The sequence below is a fragment of the Falco cherrug genome, chromosome 19, assembly GCF_023634085.1.
Source record: "Falco cherrug isolate bFalChe1 chromosome 19, bFalChe1.pri, whole genome shotgun sequence".
Classification (NCBI taxonomy): Eukaryota; Metazoa; Chordata; class Aves; order Falconiformes; family Falconidae; genus Falco; species Falco cherrug.
This window is the reverse complement of record NC_073715.1, coordinates 6228550-6248804: the sequence shown is the minus strand read 5'-3', so window position 1 is coordinate 6248804 and position 20255 is coordinate 6228550. Positions and strand designations below refer to the sequence as shown.

The 20255-nt window shown below is 68.3% G+C and overlaps 2 protein-coding genes across 2 annotated transcripts; both read left to right on the top strand.

Annotated features, from left to right (window-relative positions):
- The first annotated feature begins 5911 nt into the window (after positions 1-5911).
- On the top strand, positions 5912-10031 carry SP7 (Sp7 transcription factor). The gene is made up of 2 exons (XM_055697026.1): positions 5912-6007; positions 8519-10031. Exon 2 carries the CDS (start codon positions 8608-8610, stop codon positions 9601-9603), a length of 996 nt encoding a protein of 331 aa, XP_055553001.1. The 5' UTR covers positions 5912-6007; positions 8519-8607; the 3' UTR covers positions 9604-10031.
- Positions 10032-12549: 2518 nt separating this feature from the next.
- AAAS (aladin WD repeat nucleoporin) lies at positions 12550-20100 on the top strand. Its single transcript, XM_055697160.1, has 17 exons — positions 12550-12613; positions 12951-13084; positions 13521-13648; positions 13997-14052; positions 14211-14302; positions 14601-14647; positions 15113-15211; positions 16307-16450; positions 16584-16704; positions 16953-17077; positions 17290-17350; positions 17472-17562; positions 18047-18140; positions 18279-18346; positions 19163-19244; positions 19489-19573; positions 19777-20100. The coding sequence occupies exons 2-17, from the start codon at positions 12962-12964 to the stop codon at positions 19909-19911; spliced, it is 1551 nt and encodes a 516-aa protein (XP_055553135.1). The 5' UTR covers positions 12550-12613; positions 12951-12961; the 3' UTR covers positions 19912-20100.
- The last annotated feature ends 155 nt before the right edge of the window (positions 20101-20255 follow it).

Here is a 20255-nt window from a genome sequence, read left to right as displayed (position 1 = left end):
ACAGGGCCACTGGGATGAGGAAAGGGGGCACTGGGCTGGGTAATGTGGCCGCTGGCACCAGTCTGGGGGGAGACAGAGACACCGGAGTGGGTAACGTGGGTACTGGGACCAGTCAGAGGGCATTGGGATGCAGAATGGGGACAGTAGGATGAGGAATGGGGCTACTGGGACCAGTCTGGCAGGGAAGGGGGACACTGGGATGAGGACAGGGGGTACTGGGGTGGGTACTGGGGGTACTGGGACCAGTCTGGCAGGGAAGGGGGCACTGGGACCGGTCTGGGGGGGAATGGGGACACCCGGATGAGGAATGGGGCTACTGCAGTGGTAACGCAGCCACTGGGAACAGTCTGGGAGGTAATGGGGACACTGGGATGAGGAATGGGGGCACTGGGCACCCAGTCTGGCAGGGAAGAGGGGCACTGGGGTGGGTCCCGGGGGCCCTGGGGAGTGGGGGGCAGTGGGAGCAGCCTGGGGCCCCCGGCCCCTGGCCCCCCCGCAGGTCGCGGCCGCGGCGGAATCAGGGCGACGCCGGGCGACTCCCAGCAATTTTGGGTTGGGAACCGCAGAAATGCAGCGTGGCGCAAGCCAGCCCTGGCCGACCGCGGGGACAGGGACGGGGACCGGGGCAGGGCATGCCGGGGGGCCCGGGGCACCGGGGGGGGCCCAGGGCTTGGGGGCACCTTGGGAGGACCTGCAGCCCCTGTCAGCTTGGGGGGGATCCCAGGGCTTGGGGGGACCTGGCGGAAGACACCCAAATTGTCTTGGGTGGGGGGTGTTCTGGCAGCTTGGGGGGGTCCCAGGGCATCAAGGTGGGGGGCTTAGGGCCACTGGGTGTCCCTGGCAGCTTGGAGGGGTTCCCAGGGCAAGGGGGGGTCTTTGGAAGCTTGGGGGGGGGGTGTCCCAGGGGTTGGGGGGACCTGGGGGGTGACACCCAGATTGGCTTGGGGGATTCTCTGGCAGACTGGGGGGGGGGGCAGGGCACCATGACAGCCGGTGGGTGGTAGGGGTGTGCAGGATTTGGGGGGGTCTCTTGGCAACTTGGGGGGGTCCTTTGTCAGCTGGAGGGGGGGGTCAGACCCCCCCAGTGCCACCCCCATGGCCACCGCCACCACTTTGATGCGGCTTCTGCACCGCAGCGCAATGAGAGACACATGGCCCGGGGGGGGCCCGGGGGGGGACGGCGGGGGGACGGCAGCGGGGGACAGGCAGATGGGGTGCAGCCCTGGGGCCTCCGCCGTGGCCCCCAGCCTCCATCCCTGTCACCCCAGAGGGGGTCTGGCCATGGAGGGGGGGCCATCCCCATGACCCCCCTGGCCGTCCCAGCGGGCCAGGCCTGTCCCCCGGGGCCACCGCAGTTATTTCTGGCCCGGCCGGGGGATAATTAGAGGGTGGAAGGAAGTGCCGCGGGCGTGGGCACGGCTCGGCCCCGGGGCAACCTCTGCCCCCGGCTTCCCCAGCCCGGGGACCCCCGGGTCCCCCCACGTCCCCAGGGGTCCCCCCAGATCCCCTGGGTTGTCCCACATCCCCGGTGTCCCCATGGGTCCCCCCATGTCCCCAGTGTCTCCTGGGTCCCCCCCAGATCCACTGGCTCACCCCAGGTGCTCGTGATGCTTGGGGGTCACCCTGTGTCCCATGGGTCCCCTCCAATCTCCCCCATATCCCTTTGGGACTCCCCCAGTCTCCCCATGGGACCTCCCAATCTCCCCCAGGTCCCCACAGGTCCCCCCAGTCTCCTCCATGTCCCCCTGGGTCCTCCCAATCTCCCCCATGTTCCCCTGTGTCCCCAAGGGTCCTCCCCAGTATCCCCCATGTCCCCTTGGGTCCCCCATGTCCCTACAGGTCCCCCTCAATCTCCTCTGGTCTCCCCTGGGTCCCCCCAATCTCCCCCAGCCCCCCCCGGGACTCCCCAGGTCCCTCCCAATCTCCTCTGTCCCCCCAGACCCTCCAGGTCCCCCCAGACCCTCACACACACATGGGGGGGGGGGGAGGCGGGCTGGACTCGGTGGGCCGGGGGGATACCGGGGGCCACCCAGACGCCTAGGGCCCCCACCCCGGCGGGGAGGCCAAGGCAGCAGAGTGCCAGGGCGGGGGGGATGCTCAACCCTGCTACGAGCCCTCCGAGAGTCCCCGGTGCCCCCCCGGCGGCTGGAGCCCGCGGGCGCTGGCAAGCGGTGCCCGGCGCACCCACCGCTGGGGCCGCCGCTATTTTGGGGCCTCCGACCGCAAAAGAAACATCCGGGGGCCGGAGCGCGGCAGGGGGGCGTGGGGTGGGGGGGGTGGGGGGGTGGGGGGCTGCCGCTGCCAGGCAGGGAGGGGGGGGCGTGGGGGCCACCCCCAGGGTCACCCAGCTGGCGGCCTGCTGGGAGGCTTGGTGGGCTTGGGGGGGGGCACTGGGGTGGGACACAGTGGGCTGGGGGGCTTGGGGACACCAAGGGGACACTGGGCGGGGGGGGGGGTGGGGACACCTGGTGAGGGGACGCTGGTGTGGGGAGCTTGGGGGCACTGGGGGGGATACTGGGGGGAGACACTGTGTTTTGGGGGGGTGGCGTACCACATTCCCAGTGCTCCTTATTTCTAGTGCCCCCAGTCCCCATTCCCAGTGCTCCCAGTCTCAATTCCAGTCCCCTCAATCCTCTTCCCCAGTGCTCCCCAGCCCCAGTGGCCCCAGTTCTCACTCCCAGTGCCCATTCCCAGTGCTCCCCATTCCCAGTACCTCCAACCGCCATCCCCACTGCCTCCAACACCACCTTCCCAGCGCCCCAGTCCCCACTCCCAGTGCTCCCAGTCCCCACCGCCCGTGCTCCCCGCTCCCAGTGCCCCCAGCGCACACATGGAAGCGATTCGTGGGCTGGTTTTCGCTCCCCTTTGAAGGGCCGCGGTGCCCCCGGCCCAGCTGCCGGCACTTACCGCAGGGGGGGCCGCGGTTACGGGAGCAGGGGGGTCCCCCGGGACGGGGACATTGCCAGCCCTGCCTGGGGACAGCAACCTCCGCCCTGCTGAGACCCCCCCCAACTCCTGTCATAGGGGCTGAGCCCCCCTACTCATGCTATGGGGCTGGGACCCCCCCCAAACTCCTGTCATAGGGGCTGAGCCCCCCTACTCATGCTATGGGGCTGGGACCCCCCCAAACTCCTGTCATAGGGGCTGAGCCCCCCTACTCATGCCATGGGGCTGGGACCCCCCCAAACTTGTGTTGGGGGGCTGAGCTGGGTTGACAGCTGGGGGTAAATGAATCAGGGAAGGGGGGGAAGGAAGGAGTGAAAGAGAGATGGAGAGGAGAGAGGGTGGGATGGAGGGTAGAAGGAGGGAGGGAAGGAGAGCAGAGGGAGGGATGGAGGGAAGGAGAGAAGAAAGGATGGAGAGGAAGGGGTGAAGGGAGGTGTGGAGGGAGGGAAGGAGGGATGGAGGGTGGAGGGAGAGATGGAGGGATGGAGGGAGGAAGGGACAGAGGGAAGGAAGGAGAGATGGAGGGATGGAAGGAGGGAGGGAAGGAAGGAGAGATGGAGGGATGGAGGGATGGAGGGATGGTGGGAAGGAAGGAGAGATGGAGGGAGGGAGGGAGGGAGGGACGGAGGGAAGGAAGGAGAGATGGTGAGATGGAAGGAGGGAGGGAAGGAAGGAGGGATGGAGGGATGGTGGGAAGGAAGGAGGGATGGAGGGATGGAGGGAGGGAGGGAAGGAAGGAGAGATGGAGGGATGGAGGGATGGTGGGAAGGAAGGAGGGATGGAGGGATGGAGGGAGGGAGGGAAGGAAGGAGAGATGGAGGGAGGGAGGGAGGTGGGCTGGCGGGTGCCAGCCAGTGGAGGGAAGTGGAGCCGGAGGATGAGCCGTGGGGCAGGAGCCCCCCCGTGTCCCCCCGCCCCCGCAAGCAAACCCAGGCGTCCGGCCGGGTATAAATACCCGGGTAATTGCGGGGGCCCCGGTGCCGCCCTGTAATCAGCCCCCGCCGCCGCCAGCCCCCGCAGCCCCCCGCTCCCCTCGCCGGGTGACCGCCAACCTTTGAAGGGCCCCCGGGAGACACGGTGGGGTCCCCACCACCCCCAAGCCGGGCAGTGGGGGAGGCCCACACCCCAATTTGCACCCCCAGCTCAGGGACCCAGGCGTTTGGGTGACTCCCAACCACCCCCCCGCAGTGAACCAAACCCCCCAGTCGATGCCAGTGGGAGCCAAGCCCCCCGTGACCCCCCAGAAAAACCTCCCAAACCCTGCCAGCTGAGGAAGAAGAGGGATGGAGCCGCCGTCCCAGTTTGCTCCCAGTTTGTGGGCAGTGGAAGCCCTGGTGAAGCCGGGGGTGGAGGGGGGAACCGGGGGGGGGCGGGCTGGTGGTTGTGGCCTTCGGCGGGCGGCCGCGGCGCCGGCGGCTCCGGAGCGGAAAGCCCTGACTCAGGGCTGGGAAAGGGCCCCGCTGGCTCCCAAACAGCCGGGGCGGGGGAAAAATAGGAAAGGGGGAAAAGAAAAAGGAAAGGGAAAACAGGAAGAAAAGCCGGGGGGAAAGAGGGGGAAAAGAAAAGGTGGGGGCAAAGAATAAGCCCCTCATAGTGGGGAAACTGAGGCATGGGGGGATCCCCAGCCCCATCTCTGTCACTGCTCATGTCCCTGTCCCCAACCCTGCTCCCCTGCAAGTGCCCCTTGTCCTTGTCCTCAGTCGGCCCCCCACAGCCCATTCCCTCCCTGCTCTCCCCTGTCCCTCTCCCCCAGCCCCATCCTTGGTGCCCTCCGCCCCCCCCCCCCCCCCCCCCCCCATCCCCGCTCCAGTCCCAGCCGGTCCATGACTCCTGTCCCTGGTTCCCCAGCCCCATCCTTGGTACCTCCAGCTCCATCCCTGGCTCCCTCTCATCCCCATCCCCGCTCCGTCCCTATGCCATCCCTGTCCCCATCCCATCCCCATCCCTATCCCATCCCCATCCTGGTCCACCCATCTCCATCCTGGATCCAATTCTGTCCCCATCTGCTCCGTCCCCATCGCTGGTACCTCGAAGTGGGTCCTGGATCCTGTCTTGTCCCCATCCTGTCCCCATCCCTCTCCTCCCCCTGTCCCCATCCCTTGTCCCCTGCATCCCCTCTCTGTTTTGGAGTGGTTTCACCCCACCTTGCCCCTGCAGACCCCAGGGTGACGCACCCCTGGGTGCCCCCAGGTTTCCCTGCCCGCTTCGTCCCTTTCTTCCCTCTTGCACCAGCCTTTCCTCTCCCTGTCCATCTCTTCTCTGTTTTGCCTTTTTCCTTCCCTCCTTTCCAGCCTTTTTCCCACTCATCCCCTTCCCATCTCCTTCCCCTTCCCCCTTCCATCCCCTTCCTCCTTCCTGGCCCTTTCTCCCCCCTCTCCTTCCTCTGCTTCCCCCTTTCCTTCCCAGCCTCCTTTCACTCTTTTCCTTTTCCTTTCCCTTTTCCCACCAGCACAGACCCTCTGCACTTCCCTCCCCCCAATCCCTGTCCTCCAGCCCCCCTCCCACCCCAGCCTTCAGCTTCCCTGTCTTCCTCCCTTTGCAACTTTTTTTTACTTTTCTTTTCCTTACATCTTTTCCTTTCCTTTTCCCCTTCCTTTCTCCTTCCCTCTTATCTTTTCTTCCTTTTTTCCTTTTCTTTCTCATTTCTTTCCCTCTTTTCATTCCTTGTTCTTTTTGCTCAGACTCTTCTCCCTCCTTTTCCCTTTTCCTTCCTCTTTTTCCGTCCTTTCCTTTTCCTTTTCCCTTTCCCCTTCCCCTTCCCCCTGCCCTGCCCTCCCTTCCCCCGACCCCCCCCCGGCCCCCCCGGCGAGGGGCGGTTCGGGGCTGGGCTCCCGGCCCCGGTCCCGGCCCGGCCCAGCCCCGCCGCAGCGGCACAGCGGGGCGGGCGGCCGCCGCGGCGCTCCCTCCTCCCGCACAGACCCCGGCACCCCCGGCACCCCGACCCCGGCACCCCGACCCCGGCATCCCCGGCATCCCGACCCCGGCACCCCGACCCCGGCATCCTGACCCCAGCACCGCCGGCACCCGCGGCACCCCCGCACCCGCGGAGCCCCGGAGCACGGTAAGAAGCCCCGGGATATCGGACCCAGCAGGATGGGGGACCCCCCATCCCGGACAGGGACCCCAGGATATGGGACTCGGTGGGTGGGGGGAGCTGCTGCGGGATGGGGAAGCCTCCCGGGGCACGGGACCTGCGAGGACAGCGACCTTCTGGGGTGGTGACCCCCCTCCCCCCAGGACAGGGACCCACCGGGAATGGAGGACCCCCCTGGGATACAGGACCCTCTGAGGATGGGGGATCCCCCTGGGACAGGACCCCCCCCAAGGAAAGGAGACCCCCTCGAGTCAAGAGGGGTCCCCTGGGATATGGGACCCCCCCTGGGATATGGGACCCCCCCGGGAAGGGGGACCCCCCTCTGGCACTCGGCCTGGAGAGGACCCAGGTGTCCGGACAGGGGGGTGGGTGGCTGCAAGGATATTTTCAGCCCCAGGACTTCGTGACTGTTTCTAGATCGGCGTCCCCCCCCAGCCCCACCCTGTCACCACTGCCACCACCACACTGGCCACCAGGACCCAGCCTGGGGACCGCTGGGGTCCTGCAGCACCGGGGCACCCCAGGGTGCTGAGCCCTGGGTGGGTGCTAGATGAGGCTGTGGTGTCCTGAGACCTGCTGCTGGGGACACGTCTGTCCCCAGGGCCATTGCACCCCAGACCTGGGGATGGGGACACATCCGTCCCCAGGGCCGTGGCACCCCCAGACCAGCTGATGGGGATGTATCCATCCCCAGGGGTCCAGCACCTCTTGGGGACACATCTGTCCCCAAGGCCCCGGTGATGGGGCCACATCTTCCCTCGGTGCAGGGCCATGCCCTGGCCCTGTGACACCAGAGGCCACCATGGTCCCTGGGAGCCGCGGGGACCAGGAGCCGGGGACCTGGTGTCCCCCATCCCTGCGTGGGGCCTAATCTTCCCCCTGGCTGTCCTTGTGCCCACAGGGGACACGCTGGTGTCCCCCACCCCAGCAGGACCTGCACCCTGCCATCCCGGGGGGAGACCAGGACACGGGGATGGCACTGAGTGCCACCTCTGCCCCAAACTGTCCCCTCGCTGGGGACAGCTTCACAGTGTGAGCAGGGGGAGCCAGGGCCCAGGGTGATGGGATGTCCTGGATGCCTGGGGACATGGGACGGGGCAAGGGGGAGCCAGGGCTGGGTGAGGATGGGGGCTGTGGTGGTGGCAGGGTGGCCTGGGGGCTTATGGGCAAGCTGGCAGGGGGAAACTGAGGCATGGGCTGGGGGGGGCCACCCGCTGGGGTCAAGGCTGGGGTCAGTAGCACTTTGGGGACGGGGACCAAGGTTTGGGGACCAGGGATGGGGTCTGGGGACCTGGGGTGGGGGACAAGGGGCTGGGGACTGGGCTGGGCTTTGGGGACCTGGGGGTCAGGGGACCACGGTTGGGATCTGGAGACAAGAGACTGGGACTAGGGACAGGGACTGGGGACCAGGAGTCAGGCACGGGGGATCGAGGACAAGGGACTGGGAATTGGGGACCCCCAGGGCAGGGGCTGGACCCATCCCACCCCAAGTGGCTGCTCGGGAGTTGGTGGGACACAGGCAGGGTCAGGGTCCCCAACACAGCAGCAGCCACGCTGGGCCATGAAGCCACCAGCTGTCCCCCCCAGCACCCCGGCAGCTGCCACTCGTGCACCGAGCTCGCGCGTCCTCAGCCCGCAGCTCCCGGCTCCCCGTGCGCCTGCCTTGCTCCTAATTTCCCGGCGCAAGCGGAGCTGATTTATGGGAGGTTTACACTATTTTAAGCGTGCCTCCGTTAGACGCTCGCCCTGGTTTTAATTACCTCGGCTCTCGCGGCAGGGCAGCGTTCCCGGGGCACAGGCCTGGCCCTTGTTATCCTTGGAAAACCGGGAGCATGCTGCGGCCGCCCCGGCCGGCTTAAAAATAGGCGCAATAACCACGGCAAAAGGGGGGGCACCCCCCCCCCAAAAAAAAAAAAGCTGGAAAAGCCACAGTGTGGGTGAAGGGGAGGGATAAATTTTAGAAAAATTAAAATAAAGGGAAAAACTGGAGGGTTTTGGGGGGTGGGGGGCAGCTTGTGACGCCCGGTCTCAGCCCGCGGCAGCTGAAAGCCATGAAGGGCATAAAAGCAGAGGAAGTTGCCTGGGGAGGGGGGAGGCCACAGCGTAATTCGATTAAAAGGCCATAAAGGCAGAAGGAGCTGAGACTGGGAGGGGGGGGAGGCTGGGGGGCAGCGGGGAGGGCCCCCCCCCCCCCCCAGCACAACCCTGCTATTAGCCCTCAGAGAAGTCCCTGCGAGGATGCCGGTGCCCTGTGGGTGGAGATGGGCTGTTCTCAGCTTGGGGGGGGGGGAAACTGAGGCACAGTGGTGTGGGGAGCTCTAGGGGGTGGTGGGGTGGAGGGGGAGGTGACGGGTGTCACTGCGGGGCTGGGTGCCCCGTGGTGCTCAACACCCTGGTACTGGGTGCTCCACAGTGCTGGGTACCCCATTGTACCGGGTGCCCCCCAGCACCCTGACACCCACCTCCCTCTTCCCACAGGCCGCTGGGCGCCATGGCCGCGTGCCCCCGCTGACGCCACCCCCGCCACCTCGGGGTGCTCCCAGCCATCGTCCCCCCACCACCGCGCCATGGGTGACTCCTACACCGCCGCCTTCCCCAGCGCCCCGGGGCTGCTCTCGCCCTCGGCCAGCCCCCAGGCATCGCCCGGCCCCTACGGCCCCGACTACGGCCCCTTCGGCCACCCCTTCCCGGCACCCACGGGTGCCCAAGAGGTGCTGGGTGCCCCCGTGGTGGTGACGGCCAAGGGACACCCACCAGGCGACTGCCTGCCAGGCGTCTACCCCTCGCTGGAGATGCCGCATCCCTACGGCTCCTGGTACAAGGGTGGCATCGGTGGGGGGCTGCCGGGGGGCTCGGGGCCGGCAGCACCCTCTTGGTGGGACGTGCACCCTAACGGGGGCTGGCTGGGGGGGCCGGCGGGCGCCGAGGGGCTGCAGGGCTCGCTGCAGGGCCAGCCCACCCTCAGCCCCCCGCTTCCCACTTACGGCTCCGATTTCGGGGCTCTCAACCCCCCCCCTTACACCAGCAACCCCGCTGCACCCCCCACCCCTAAAACCAACCCGGGCGAAACCCCGAAGGGACCCCGCGGCGGTTCGTTAGGGGGGCGTCCGGCCTGCGATTGTCCTAATTGCCAAGAGCTGGAGCGTCTGGGGGGGCCGGCGGGGTCCCGAAGGAAGCCGGTGCACAGCTGCCACATCCCGGGCTGCGGGAAGGTGTACGGGAAGGCCTCGCACCTGAAAGCCCACCTGCGCTGGCACACGGGCGAGCGCCCCTTCGTCTGCAACTGGCTCTTCTGCGGGAAGCGCTTCACCCGCTCCGACGAGCTGGAGCGGCACGTCCGCACCCACACGCGGGAGAAGAAGTTCACCTGTCTCCTCTGCAGCAAGCGCTTCACCCGCAGCGACCACCTCAGCAAGCACCAGAAGACCCACGCGGAAAGCGGCACCCCCAAAGCCCCCCCCGGCACCGGCGGGGAGCAGCCCCCCGCTTCCCCCCGGCAGCCGCCGGCCTCTCCCGGGAAAGACGCCGGCAGTCCCGAGGCCGGCAGCTTGTTGGAGATTTGAGCCTTCGTCCGTCATCCTCATCCTCCTGTGTGCTGCCGGGGATATTTATTACGGGGTGTTGCCCCCCCCTGCCCCCCCCAAACCCCGCATCCCCTCTCGGGGCTGGCGGCAGCTCCTTGTTAGCAATTATAATTTATGTCTTAAATTATGGGGGCCCTCTCCGAGCACTCTGGTGCTCACCGGGGGGGGGGTTAGTGAGGTGAGACCCCCTCCCCTCTTTCTCCTCACCCCCCCATCTTCTTGCCCCCAAAACCCCGCTGGCCGCCTCGCACTCCCGCACAGAGCTCAGGGACAGGGTTCGCCCCTTCTCCTCCGCCTCCGGCCTCATTAATACGCCCGGTTCGTTAGGCGCTAATGTAATGTACCCCCCCCCCCCTTTTTTTAGCTGGCTGCCCCCCCAAAAATAAAAGCAATAAAGGGATTGCTAAGGCGTGATAGCAGAGCCGTGCCCCCTTCTCCTGCACCAGTGGGGCTGAGACCAGGCGGCTTCATCACAGGGATGGGTCCTGCGTCCTCCCGCGCTCCTGCCCTGCGGCAGCTCTCAGCACTCAAAGGGAAACTGAGGCACGGAGGGGACACGGCCCTGTGCCCCCCCCCCCCCCCCCAGCTCTGGGGGTGGCAGGAGCCCAGTGGAGTTGGGGACAATCTGGCTCTGTCCCCTTGCCCCCCATCCCTGGGTCCCCGCCGCAGCCCCTTGCTGCCGGCTCCTCGCGGCCCTGTATCCCTGTGGTCCCCTGTCCGTGTCCCCACATCCCCAGGACTCTGCTGCCCTGCATCCCCTTGTCCCCACAGCCCCAAGACCTTGGGTAGCCGTGGTCCCACGTCCCTTTTTCCTGTGTCATCCCATTTCCAGGACCCCACGGCTCCGTGTCCCCATGACCCCATGTCCCCACGAGACCCTACCTACACCAGCCTCACCCTGCACACGCATGTGCCCCAGCCCCGCACACCCGCCCTGGCCAGCCACACGTGTGTCCCCAGGACACCCATGCACAGGAACACACACACACGTGTGCGCAGGGACACGTGTGAGCACAGCCCCTGCCCAGCCAAGCCTTGCCTCAGTTTCCCCACAGCAGCATCGTGGCCAGGAGCCACGTGGCAGCATGTGGGCATGTGGCGGGGCCACGTGTTACCAAGGACACCCCAATTTTGGGCGCCGTGGGCTGGCAGGGACCCGGCCCCCCCTTCCCCCGAGCACCCCCCCGGATCCCTGGGCTCCCGCCAGCCCTTTGATGCGCCCAGCTCTGGTTTGGGGATTTTCCTGAAAAAAAAACACCAAAAAAGCCACGGAAAAAGGCAAAGGGAGGCGGAAACAGGCTCCTGTGCCAGCACGAGGCGGGGGGGGGGGTGGGGGGGGGGCCTGCCAGCGCCCACCGCCCCACGGGGGGAACAGGGCCAGCAGTGGGTCCCTGTGCCAGCGTGGCGGGGCCCTGGGTGCCACCCCTGGCCACACGTGCCAGCCCTGTGAGTCACGTCGGCCACGGCTCCGCAGGGCTGGCCAGCGCCCAGGTGTCCCCAGGGAGGGGGGGACACACGCCGCCCCCCCCATGCAGGGAGGGGAAACTGAGGCACGGCGGCATCCCCGCCTCAAGGGGTGGCCGGAGCCCGGTGCCAGAGGCGACACAGACGCTCCCGGGGGGCTCTGGGATGGCGGGCACCAGCTCCCCGCGTAGCCCCCCCTCTGCTCCCCCTCCCCTCCGATTTGCTCCTTTTGGGGTGTTTTCCCCCCAGACCACCAGCCCCGCTGCCGCTCGCCGTGGGTGGGCCAGTGCCCCCCAGGAGCCCCCAGCCAAACCGAGGGCTCGACCGCCCGGAGCCTCCCAAACCACGGACCCAGCCCCATCCAGCGCCCCCCCGGGGACCGCCCCCCCGCTTCAGCAGCACCAGACCCTCCTGCCGCGCTGTCCCGCCGGGGGGGGGCTCAGCTCCCGCCGCCGGGTCCGGGGAAGCCGCGGCGGCTCCGGTGGCGGCGCCGTCCAAATCGTTGTCTCCTGCCGAACCCGCCCGCTCCGTAACGGGAGAGGAATGCGGGGCCCCCCCGCGCCCCCCCGCCGCAGCCCTGATTTAATATCCTGAAAAAATTAAAATAACTTTTGCGGCCGCTAAGGAAAACACAGAGATAAATATAATAAAAGCGAGCCGAAAAGGGGGACTGGGGGGGGGGGTGGTGGTGGAACGATCCATGGGGGCTGGGGGGGTGGCGGCACCCACTGCCCTGCCTGGGGGGCACATGGGCACCCGGGGGTAGGGGGGACATGGGCACCCACGGGACCTGAGCATCCATAGGACCGGGAGCGGGGGCGGGGGGACGGACGGACATGGGCACCCACGGCACCGGGAACGAGGGGGGGACACATGACATGGGCACCCATGGGACCCGGGTATGGGGCGGGGGGGGGGGGGGGCACGGGCACCCACGGGACGGACACACACACGGGGGTGGGGGGGGCACCCACGGAAGTGGGCACCCCCCATGGGGCCGTGCGCCGGAGGGTCGGGGGGAGGGGGGTGCAGGACAGGCGGTGCTGGGGGTGTCCGGGGGGGGTCCCGGTCCCGGTCCCGGTCCCGGTCCCGGTCCCGGTCCCGGTCCCGGTCCCGGTCCCGGTCCCGGTCCCGGTCCCGGTCCCGGCAACCACGTGAGCAACAGCCACTGCACGCCGCCACCGCCCCCCCGCCCGCGCGGGGCACGCTCCGCCTCTCTTAAAGGGGCAACGTCCGCCGGGGCCCCTCCCCCCGCTCACCCCCCCCCCGTTCCAGCGGAGAAGCCCCTCACCCAGCGGAGGGCACGGCGGGGTGTGTGTGCGTGCGTGTGTGCGCGGAGCGAGTCCCGCAGCCACAGAAGGCGCAGCCTGGGGGCGGGGGACGACGACACACCGACCTGCCCACCGCGACGCCCCCGGGAGCCGCGGCCCCTTTTATTTCCACCCCCCCACCCCCCCGGAACCGGCGGGAGCGGCCGCGGCGGGGTTTGGCCCTCGCCGGGACCCGTCTGTGGACTCGGGAAAGGGTGAGGGGCGGCATGGGGGCCCCGGGGGCTGGAGGGGTCGTGTGGGGGTGGCACACACAGGGGGCTGCGGGTGGGGGGCACGGGGGGGCTGGGGGGGGTGCGCTGGGTGTGTGAGGGGCTGGGGAGGCCTCGGGGGGGCTGTGGGGAGAGGGCCTGGGGCTGGAGCCAGCGCCCCCCGGGGGCGGAGGGTGTGGACGGGGACCCCCCCAGCATCCCGCCCCCCCAGCATCTCCCCTTTGCTGTGCCCAGGCTTAACCGGGGGGGGGACGGGGACGACCCCGGCCCTTCGGGGTGCCCGCACCGCGCAGCCCCCCAGCGCCTCCCCCCCCCCCCCCAGGCCCGGCCGCCATGTGCTCCCTGGGGCTGTTCCCCCCCCCGCCGCCCCCCGGCGCCGTCACCCTCTACGAGCTCAGCAACGCGCTGGTCTGCGGGCGCCCCCCCGAGCCGCTGCCCCTCGCCCTCCAGAGCCAGGTGAGCCCGCGGGCGGGGGGCGCCACGCTGCCCCCCCAGCCCGGCCCCGGGGGCTCCCCCCCCACCCCGGTTACCCTGGGCAGTGAAAGGTGCAGGCTCGTGCCTGGGGCATCCCTGTCCCTCTGACCCCCCCTGTCCCCCATCCTGTCCCTGGTCCCTTCGCCTCCCCCATCCCCAGTTGTCGTCCCCCCCACCATCCCCATTACCAGTCCCTTCGCCCCCCCATTCCCGGTCCCTTTGCCGCCCCTCCAGTCCCTTTGCCCCCTTTTTCCTTTTCCCTGTCCTTGCACCCTTCACCCCCATCCTTTCCTATTTTTCCTGCATCCCTTCCCCCCGTTCTTTCACCCTTCCCCCCCATCTTTGCGCCCCTCCTTTTACCACATCGCTATTTCTGCGGCGGGGGGCCCTTCCCGGGTGCCCCCCCGTGCGCTGGCAGCTGGCAGACCTGCCGGTGCTGAGCCTGCCCAAGGAGACCCTCAAGGCGCACAGCCGGCTGGAGCACAGCGCCCGCCCGGCCTTCATCCACCACCGCGAGGCCCTCTGGAAGCGCTGCCTCAGTGCCTGGTGAGCTGCCCCCCCCCCCCCCAAAACCTGGGTGGGGGCTGGCAGGGCCGGGGGCTGCCCCTTCACTCAGGGTCTGCACTCAAACCCCCTCTCCGTGGCTGCCTGGCAGCCCCCCCACCCTGGGGCACGGCAGAGGCGGGGGGGTACAGCCTGCTGTCACCCCCCCGGGGTGCTGCCACCCCACCCCAGGCTCCCTCTGAGGGTCTGGGGGGGCACGATGTAGAACCTGGGGGTTCAGTGCTCCCAGGTGATGGGGAATCCGGTTGGGAGACCCCAGCGGGGCCCTCAGCAGGGGAGGGGGATTTTGAGGGGTCCCTGCTGAGGGGGCTGAGCGACCCTTCTGCGCAGGCGGGACGTGGGGCTGAGCGGGGTGCTGAGGGAGATCGCCAGCGCCGAGGAGGAGGGTGAGTCTGTGCTGCTGCCGGGGGGCCGGGCGATGCCCCGGGTCCCTCTGGCCCTTCTGTTGATCCTTCGGCTCCCTTGGGGCCCATCGCCGGTGCCGCTGCCGCCGCCGTGCCCCTCGCCGCGGCCGCAGGCACCGATGCTGCTCCGCTCCCCGCAGGGCTGCGGTGGGCGAAGGTGGGCTCGAGCCACGCGCTGGCCCTGTGCCACTGGCTCTCCTCGCTGCACGGCTCCTTGTTCCCCCACCTCTCCGTGAGTCTTTAGGGGCGGGGGGCTTCACCTGGCGAGGTGGGGAGGATGCGGCACGTCCCGGGACGCCGGCTGGGGGCTGGTTGGGGTGGTAGGTGGGCGCTTCCCAGCTGGAAACGGCAAAAGCTTCCTCCCGGCGGTGCCCGGCCAGTTCCCTCGCCAGGGGGAGGAGAACGGGCACTTGGAAGTTGTTGGGGCAGGGAGTGCGGCGAGAGGGGCTGGAATGGGGGGGGGGGGGTTGGACCCTGGGGGGGTCCCCACTACAGCTGGCACAGTGATAACTGATAACTCTCCCCCGAAGCTCGCCAGCGAGGACATGATCGCCGCCTTCTCCCAGGCCGTGGACTGGTGAGTCCCATGTCGTGAAGCCCCCCGTGCCCGGGTGCCACAAAGCGGGGTCGTGGTGCTGGGTGGTGGCGGTGCGAGGCCAGCGTCACCCCATTTTTCTGTGTAGCCCCCCTATTAGACAGACCCTGGGGCAAATATTTCCCCGCTGCCTCCGGCTGCCCCAGCCCCTGCACGGCGGTGAGAGGTGCAGTGTGTCTCGACGCCCCGCGCACGGGGGAAATGGCGTTAAACCGCATCAGCGCTTGGAAAAGTCCTTCCAGTGCCGACCCCGGGCTGCTACCGGCCTCTGGGCTGCGGGTAATTGCCGGGGATGGGAAGTTTTTAGAGCAAATGACCCCACTCAGCAGCGAAAAGGAAGTTTTATTTCACTGGTGACTCTGGGAATTGCCTCTGTGGTGCTGGGCGGGCATGCCCCACCCCGGAGCCCGTCACCGCCGCGCCCCACGCTGCCCGTCGCTCCCGCAGGGCCGGCTGCACCGTCCGCGCCTTCGCCTGGCACCCCCACACCAGTAAGTTCGCCGTGGCCCTTCTCGATGACTCCGTCCGGGTCTACAACTCCAACAGGTGAGACGCTGCCCCCGGAGGCACCTGTGCAGACCCCCGCTCCCCATCTCGCCCCCTCGCCCCCCCTCCAGCCCCTGCCAGGGTTCCCCCGTGTCTCTGCCCTGCGCCGCCTTGGTCCTCGCTCAGGCTTTGGTCTCGCTGGCAGCGCCTGTGCCCAGAGCCTCCTGCGGCACAGCAGGAGCAGAAATCACGGACTGGTTTGGGTTGGAAGAGACCTTAAAGACCATCTAGTATCACCCCCCCACACCATGGGGACACCTCCCACCAGAACAGGATGCTCCAAGCCCCGTCCAACCTGGCCTTGAACCCTTCCAGGGACAGGGCACCCACAGCTGCTCCGGGCACCCTGTGCCAGCACCTCAGCACCCTGGCAGTGAAGAATTTCTTCGTCATATCTCATCTAAATCTCCCCTCTTAGTTTGAAACCATTCCCCCTTGTCCTGTTGCTGCAGGCCCTGCTTATAAGGAGGATGGGGACGGGATTTTCAGCTTGTCCCCATCCTCCCAGCCCGTCCTCGCGGCAGAGGGGCTCCAGCCCCCCCAGCAGGACCCTGTCCTGGACGCCCTGCAGCTCTGGCCTTGCCCAGGCTCTGGTTTTCCCTTCCCCCCCCTGCCCCACAGCCCTGGGGCAGCCGGCGTGGCACGGCCGTGCCCCAGCCGTCGCTGAGTCCCCTTTCCCCTCCAGGTCTCCCTGCTCCCCCGCGGCGTGCCGAGCCCTCCTCAGGAGAAGGCTCTGCCGGATGGTCCTGCGGCCCTGCCCGCGCCGCCTCGCTGCGGCGTCCTGCCCCGGCTGGGACTTCAGGCCAGCGAGTGCCCTCTGCCACGCCGGGGCCGGGCTGGGGGCGGCGCGGGGCACGGCGGGTGGTCGCACGAGGTGGGCTCGGTGCGCTCGGGCTTGCTGCACAGCGCCGGTGTCACCTGGCTGGGGTCTCCTCTGTGTCCCCCGGGGAAGCGGGTCACCATGGGGCACATCCCCCCTTCCCACCCACTGCGGTCAGAGCTGGAGAGAGGACCCTGGGAGACGGCCCCTGGCCCACCTCGGGCTCCCGATCCCCCATTTTCCCTCTTGTCACGCTGCCCCCCCCCCCCCGGCAGCGCCACCATCCCCTCGCTGAAGCATCGCCTGCAGCGGAACGTGGCCGCTGTGGCCTGGAAGCCGCTCTGCGCCTCCATCCTCGCCGTCGCCTGCCAAAGCTGCGTCCTGGTGTGGCACCTGGACCCCACCTCGCTCTCCACCAGGTGACAGCCGCCCCCCCCCGCCCCGTCCCCGGGCAGGCGCCCATCCTGCCAGCGGGCACGCCGGGGCTGCCGGTGGCACGGGGACCAGCCCTGCCACCACCAACCGCGGCCGTTTCCCTCTCCTCCCCGCCAGGCCATCGTCCGGCTGCGCTCAGGTGCTGTCCTACCCCGGGCACAGCCCCGTCACCAGCCTGGCCTGGGCTCCCAGCGGGGACCTGCTGCTCTCGGCCTCACCGGTTGACACGGCCATGCTGGTGAGTCCCGGGGTGCCACCCTGGGGGTCCGTGAGCGCGCCGCGGGGGCACCAAGGGGCCGTTTGGCTGCAGCAGGGGGACCGGCAGCGTTCCCTCACAGGGTGGATCAGGCAGCTCCCGAACTTGAACTAGATCCGAAAGAATCGGTCCGAATTCCCTGATCCAGGCGAAAATTTCCCCCGAGCCGCGGCAGCCGCCTGGCCAGCGTTCGGGTGCCGGTGCCGTTACCCTCCACGTTGTCCCCCCAGGTGTGGGACGTGTCCACCGAGAACTGTGTCCAGCTGCAGTGGTTTGGGGGCGGTGGTGTCACCTACCTGGCTTGGTCACCCGATGGCAGCAAGGTCCTGGCGGCCACCCCCTCGGCGGTGTTCCGGTGAGCTTCCCACCTGCCAGGTGTATTTTGGCCCTTGTTGCCATTTCCCCAAACCCGTCTGGATTCTTTGCACCCCAACTGCTCCCGTTCCTCTTGCATCCGATCGGGGGGAGGGGAACGGGTGGGTCTGGCCTCGGGCTCCTCCTGGGGCATCACAACTGGGGCAGATCCCAGGAATTCATCCCGCTCGCTTCGGCCCATCTCTCTTCCAGAGTGTGGGAGGCTCAGATGTGGACGTGCGAGCGGTGGCCCACCATCAAAGGACGCTGCCAGGTAGGGTGGGGGCATCCCCGCCCCGTGCCCCTGGGGCCGTCGGGGTGTCCGTGGTGTGGCAGTGGCACTGCCCCGTTCCCAGGCGGGGTGCTGGCTCTCACCGTGGCACTCTGTCCCGCAGACGGGGTGCTGGAGCCCAGATGGCAGCCGACTGCTCTTCACGGTGCTGGGGGAATCCGTCATCTACTCCTTGTCCTTCTCGGAATACCGGGGTGAGTCTGCTCAAGCTTCCCAGGAGCCAGCAGCTGGTCCCCAAGTGACCCCGGCTGCGGCTGGGCTTGGCCGGACGGGCTTTCTGCTCGTCAGCTGTGCAAAGCCAGGACACGCAGGGGGAAGGGGCCCCCAGGGGTCTCAAAGCTCAGAATCTCTGTGGGGCCAAAGTTTTCCCCCCTCACGTTGCTTCTTGCTCCCAGTTCCGATCCTACAGCCACAAATGGTTTGCTGGGAAACTTCTACCGTGGGTTAAATCCCCGGCTCGTGGGGCGTTTTTCCTTGAAGGTTGCTGGTCCTGATGTGTAGAGGGGACACCTCCCCATCCCCCACCCCAGGTGCAGGCAGGTGCTGCTGGGGCAGCGGCTCGAAGAAACAGACACAACTTACGTGCCACTTCGCAAATGGGAACGTGATTTACGGAGCGAGGTGACCCACCGAGCGATTCCGGCCAGAGCCGAGACGTGACCAGGCTGTTTGTTTCAGGGGAGATGCAAGGGCAAGTGGGAGGCTCGAAAACCGCTTCTATCGTGGCCGATCTGTCCGAGACCACCTTCGAGACGCTCTATGGGGAGGAGAGGTGGGTCTGCCCGTGCCCCCTGCCCTGACGCGACACCCGGCAGGCAGCGGGGGTCTGTGCCCCCCCAGCAGCACCCCCCAGTGCTGGGGATGTTGGCTGGAGCGAGGGGGAGCTCACTGGCCTTCCTGCCCGTTCCAGGATCGGAGGTGACGTCCACTCCATGGTGTGGGACCCCACTGGCGAGAGGCTCGCGGTGATCATCAGAGGTGGGTGCTGCCCCCCGCCCCAGCTCTGCCCGAGCATCCCCCCCACCCCCCACAGGCAGAAGGGGCACAAACCCCACCGGGGTGGGGAGGCAGCACTCGCCCTCCATCCCTCCTCCCTGCCACTCCGCTTCTCCGTATCCCCCGGAGCGCGATGTGCCCAAGTTCCCTCCCCACGTCCCACGGGATGGATCCCCTCTCCCAGCCCCGCCGTGAGGTCCCTGCGTTCCCGCAGTGCCCACATCGCGCCCGGAGCCCGGCGGGGCCTCTTGGCTCCGTTATTTAGCAGCAGCCCCTGGGATAATCGTGCCATTCAGGCTCTCCTGGATGCGGCGGGATGGGCCTCACTCCGGGACAGAACGGACTTGGAGGGAGCAGCAGGACGTGGCGCTGGGGCTGGCCCCCCCAGCTCGCCCCCCCCGCCGCCGGGCACAGTCTTGGGGTTTTTGCTGAGCTTAAAGCTGGGTGGGGAAACCTGGGGGTACCAGGGCTTCCCCTTCCCTCTGCACATCCAGGTGGGTCCGGGGTGGGATGGAAAACGACCCTGACACTGGAGGGGGGGCCCCGTGCCAGGCCGGGGTGTTTCCCACGGAGTCACCTCATCCTCGCCCAAACCCTCCTCAACCCAGCCTGGTGCCCCGGGACCTCGAGCCGGCTTCAGATCATGGGAGGGTCTTTGAAAGCCCCATCCCGGGATCCCGTGTGCCTCAGCGCCGGAGAAATGTTCTCCACAGCCAGCTCCCCCCTCGGTGGCTGCCCCAGGAGTCCCCATGCTGAGAAAGACCCTCACCGCTCCTCTCCCCCTCCTCCATCCTGCAGGGAATCCCGACGCTCCCGGGAGCCAGACGGTCATCGCTGTGTTTCGCACCCGCAACAGCCCCGTGTTCGAGCTCCTGCCGTGGTGCGTAGCGCTGGGTTGGGCTTGGCCAAACGCCAGCGGCGCCGAGGGGTGCCGGGGGGAGCGGGGACGCTGCCATCCTGCGCCCCTGCATCGGGCAGGGTCACTGTTTTACCCCAGAATCGGTTGTACTTTGGCCGTGTTGCCCGTTACCCACCTTCCACCCCTTTAACTCAGGCTGCCCCCCAAGCGCCGCGCTGCCGGTGCCCGCAGCCGCGCTCTAACCCGGCTCTTCCCTTCCCCGCAGCGGTTTCCTGCGGGGCGAGCGTGGCGCGCAGCCCCAGCTCATCGCCTTCCACCCCTGCTTCCAGAAAGGGGCTCTGCTGACCGTGGTGAGTGGGGTCCCCGCTTTTGTCAATGGGTCTTGGTGTTCCCTGTTGGTGCCCGGGAGTGGGAAAGCCTCAACCCCCCCCGCCCCGTCCCCGCGGAGCAGGGGGGGGGAGGCGTCCTTGCTGGGGTCACAGGGAGGAGGAGAGGGCGATGCCTGGACTGTCACCCCCGTCCACACGTCTCTCCTCGCGTCCTCTCCCTCCAGTGCTGGTCCACGGGGAAGATCAGCCACGTCCCCTTCTTCTTCACGAGTGCCCACGCCCCCCACGCCAGCCCCAGCCGCAGCCCCGTGGCGGCCAGCGCCAGCGTGCGGGAGCAGCCCCTCTTCTCCGAGCTGTGACAGCACCCGGGGGTCCTCCACCACCCGCCGGTGGCTCGGCAGCTCCTCTCCCTGATGATGCTCCCACCATCCTCCCAGGATGTGCCGCGTGGCCTCGAGTGCCTTCCATACCTCCTCGGGTCCGTGGGGCCGGTGCCAGAGGGATTAAAGCTGGGGACGGATCCAGGCGGGCTCCTCTCCCCTCCTGTCTCCGTGGTTGCCCTTTCCTTGCCCCAGGGGGCTGGAAGGTTTGTGTAGGGCAAGTCCCACGTCTGGGGGGCTGTGGGGCTGCTCTGGGGTGTCAGGAACCGCTCGGGGTGAACCTGCAGAACAGCCCTTCCCTGAGCCTTACGTTAATTGAATTA